This window comes from Littorina saxatilis, linkage group LG13 (assembly GCF_037325665.1).
Source record: "Littorina saxatilis isolate snail1 linkage group LG13, US_GU_Lsax_2.0, whole genome shotgun sequence".
NCBI classification, from domain to species: Eukaryota; Metazoa; Mollusca; class Gastropoda; order Littorinimorpha; family Littorinidae; genus Littorina; species Littorina saxatilis.
The window spans coordinates 25,640,386-25,642,885 of NC_090257.1; the positions used below are offsets into that span (position 1 = coordinate 25,640,386).

The 2,500-nt window shown below is 49.4% G+C and overlaps 1 protein-coding gene across 1 annotated transcript in view; it reads left to right on the forward strand.

Annotated features, from left to right (window-relative positions):
- Positions 1-462: 462 nt before the first annotated feature.
- LOC138945839 (inositol 1,4,5-trisphosphate-gated calcium channel ITPR3-like) overlaps positions 463-2,500 on the forward strand; it is a 183,155-nt gene continuing 181,117 nt past the window's right edge. The window contains exons 1-3 of the mRNA XM_070317353.1: positions 463-547; positions 935-1,057; positions 2,023-2,217. Of these exons, the coding sequence (XP_070173454.1) occupies positions 463-547; positions 935-1,057; positions 2,023-2,217 (403 nt within the window). The remainder of the gene's footprint in view (positions 548-934; positions 1,058-2,022; positions 2,218-2,500) is intronic.

Sequence of the window (2,500 nt, forward strand, 5' to 3'; positions counted from 1 at the left end):
TTGTGGCAGTCGGTGCTTCTGTACGACGACGAGTACAGAAGGCGCCAGTCGTCCAGCGGATTCAAGTGGGGAACCCCCAACCCCCACCTGTCCACGGTGATCCTGCGGGACCGGCTCCAGCATGGCGTCCAAGACAACAAGGGCGGCAAGGCTACGACGGCCAGCGGCGGTTCCCGGCGACCAGCGGGACCCAACGGGAAGGAAGTGTGCTTATTGTATACCAACAAAGGCGACTGTCCCTATGGGTCCCGCTGCAGATTCCTCCACGTCTGCGACACCTGCGGCATGGGCCACCCCGGCAAGGACCACAAAGTGACAGCTACCACCTCCCCAGCCTAGGACACAGCGCAACGAATTGCCGACAAAACGGTAGGCCCCACCTTCAACAGCCCGTTCCCTCAGCTAGATTCCAATAAGTGCGAATTTCTCGGAAATAGTGATTCCATTAATGCTAAATCTCAAATGTGGCACAAGGTGCTAGAAGGCGATCACGACAAAACCTTTTTATTAGATGGCATAAGAAACGGTTTCCGTGTAACAGAAGAGAGTAGGGCAGGCGTACTAGACGTAGAGCAAACAAACCATAGGTCATCGAACGAACACCATAAAGCTGTGGAAAAAGAGCTATTAGATCAGATAGAAAAAGGTTATTACATTGTAGCTAGTAGAAAACCAACTGTGGTAAGCGCTATCGCTGCGATTCCCAAGGATGATGGCAGCATCAGGTTGATCCATGACGCTAGCAAACCCACAGGTAGGGCAATGAACGACTATTCTATACCTGAGTCAGCTAAATTTCAAACCGTATCTGACGCGTGCGCCCTAGCGAAGACAGGGTATTGGTGTGCAAAAGTAGACTTGCAGTCCGCCTATCGGTCAGTATGCATCAGTCCGGACGATTATTGTATGACTGGGCTGAAATGGCATTTCACAGGTGAAAAGAAACCTACTTATCTCTTTGACAGTCGGCTGCCTTTTGGCAGCAACGTAGGGCCATCACACTTCCATCGCCTGTCGCAAGCTATTCGCAGATGCATGGCACGGAAAGGCATGCCAGGTGTGTTAGCGTATATTGATGATTTTCTTCTGGTAGCAGCTACCAGACAAGAGTGCAATGACATGTTACTGTCTTTAATTAGATTATTGAGGGAACTGGGTTTCAACATTAGCTGGAAGAAGGTGGTGGGGCCTACTCAACGTATCACGTTTCTCGGTGTCGACATCGACACGCGAAACAACACCCTGTCACTTGGAAGTGACAAGTTGCAGCAACTGCGGCAGCGACTCCTCCAGATCCGAGGAAAGAAGCGCGCGACAAAAACTCAGCTACAAAGCATAGCGGGGTCCCTTAATTGGGCCTGTCAGGCTGTCAGAGGAGGAAAATTCTTTCTGCGGCGGATACTGGACACGATTAAACCCCTTCAGCAGCAGCGACACAAAGCGAAACTATCTGGCGAATTTCATAAGGATGTACAATGGTGGCTTTCTTTTATGCATGTATTTAACGGCACAGTATATTATTTTCACAATGCAAAACAGCATGTTCATGTAGATGCATGTAATATTGCAGCGGGTGCCTTTTGGCAAGGTGACTGGCAGTACACCATCTTTGAAAAAGACATGCAGGCAGCAAAGGAGCTACATATTAACTATAAAGAAGTGTGCGCTGTGGTGCAAGCAGTGACACGATGGGCTCCGATGTGGTGCGGACAAGAAGTGATTATTCATACCGATAGTACTGTCGCAAAAGCTATCATTAATAAGGGCAGATCGACTAATAAGTATGTGAACAGTCTGCTCCGTAAAATGGCGTGGGAATGTGCAAAAGTGAACTGCAAAATCGCGGCGATACATGTGGCTGGTAGTGTAAACATCATGGCTGACACAATTTCCCGCCTCCATGAGCCCAGACGGCGCGAAGACTTAGTGCGTCTGTTGACATTCTGGCACCGGGGGAGACCCCCCGACATCAACCTGTGTGACCATATGTCTGACCAAGCCCTGTTGTTCCTTGTTTTTCAGACCAGCAGCCCCCATTAGGGGCGCAACTGACGGCAGAAGTGTTGGATTACAGAGCAAGTGCCTTTTCTGATAACACTAGGAAGACTTACCGCATCCACCTTACCTCGTATTTACGTTTCTGTGGGGAGATGGACATAATGCCAGTGCCTGTGAACGAGCAGACTGTTGCGCAATACGCAGCGTACCTAGCCCGAGGTTTGAAACCGTCCTCCATCAAGCAATACATCAACATTATTCGCATTCTTCATCTTGAAAGCGGCTTGCCGCACCCATTCAGGGACTCGTGGTACGTCCAGACAACACTTAAGGGCATCGAAAAATGCAAGGGGTGTGCCACTGATAAGAAAACCCCAATCACCCCTGAATTACTACACATAATAAAAAGCCAGCTGGACCTTGAGTGTAGGCAAGATATTGTGTTCTGGGCTGCGTGTTTGGTGCTTTTTTCGGAGTTCTCCGGAGATCGAACTTGTTTCAG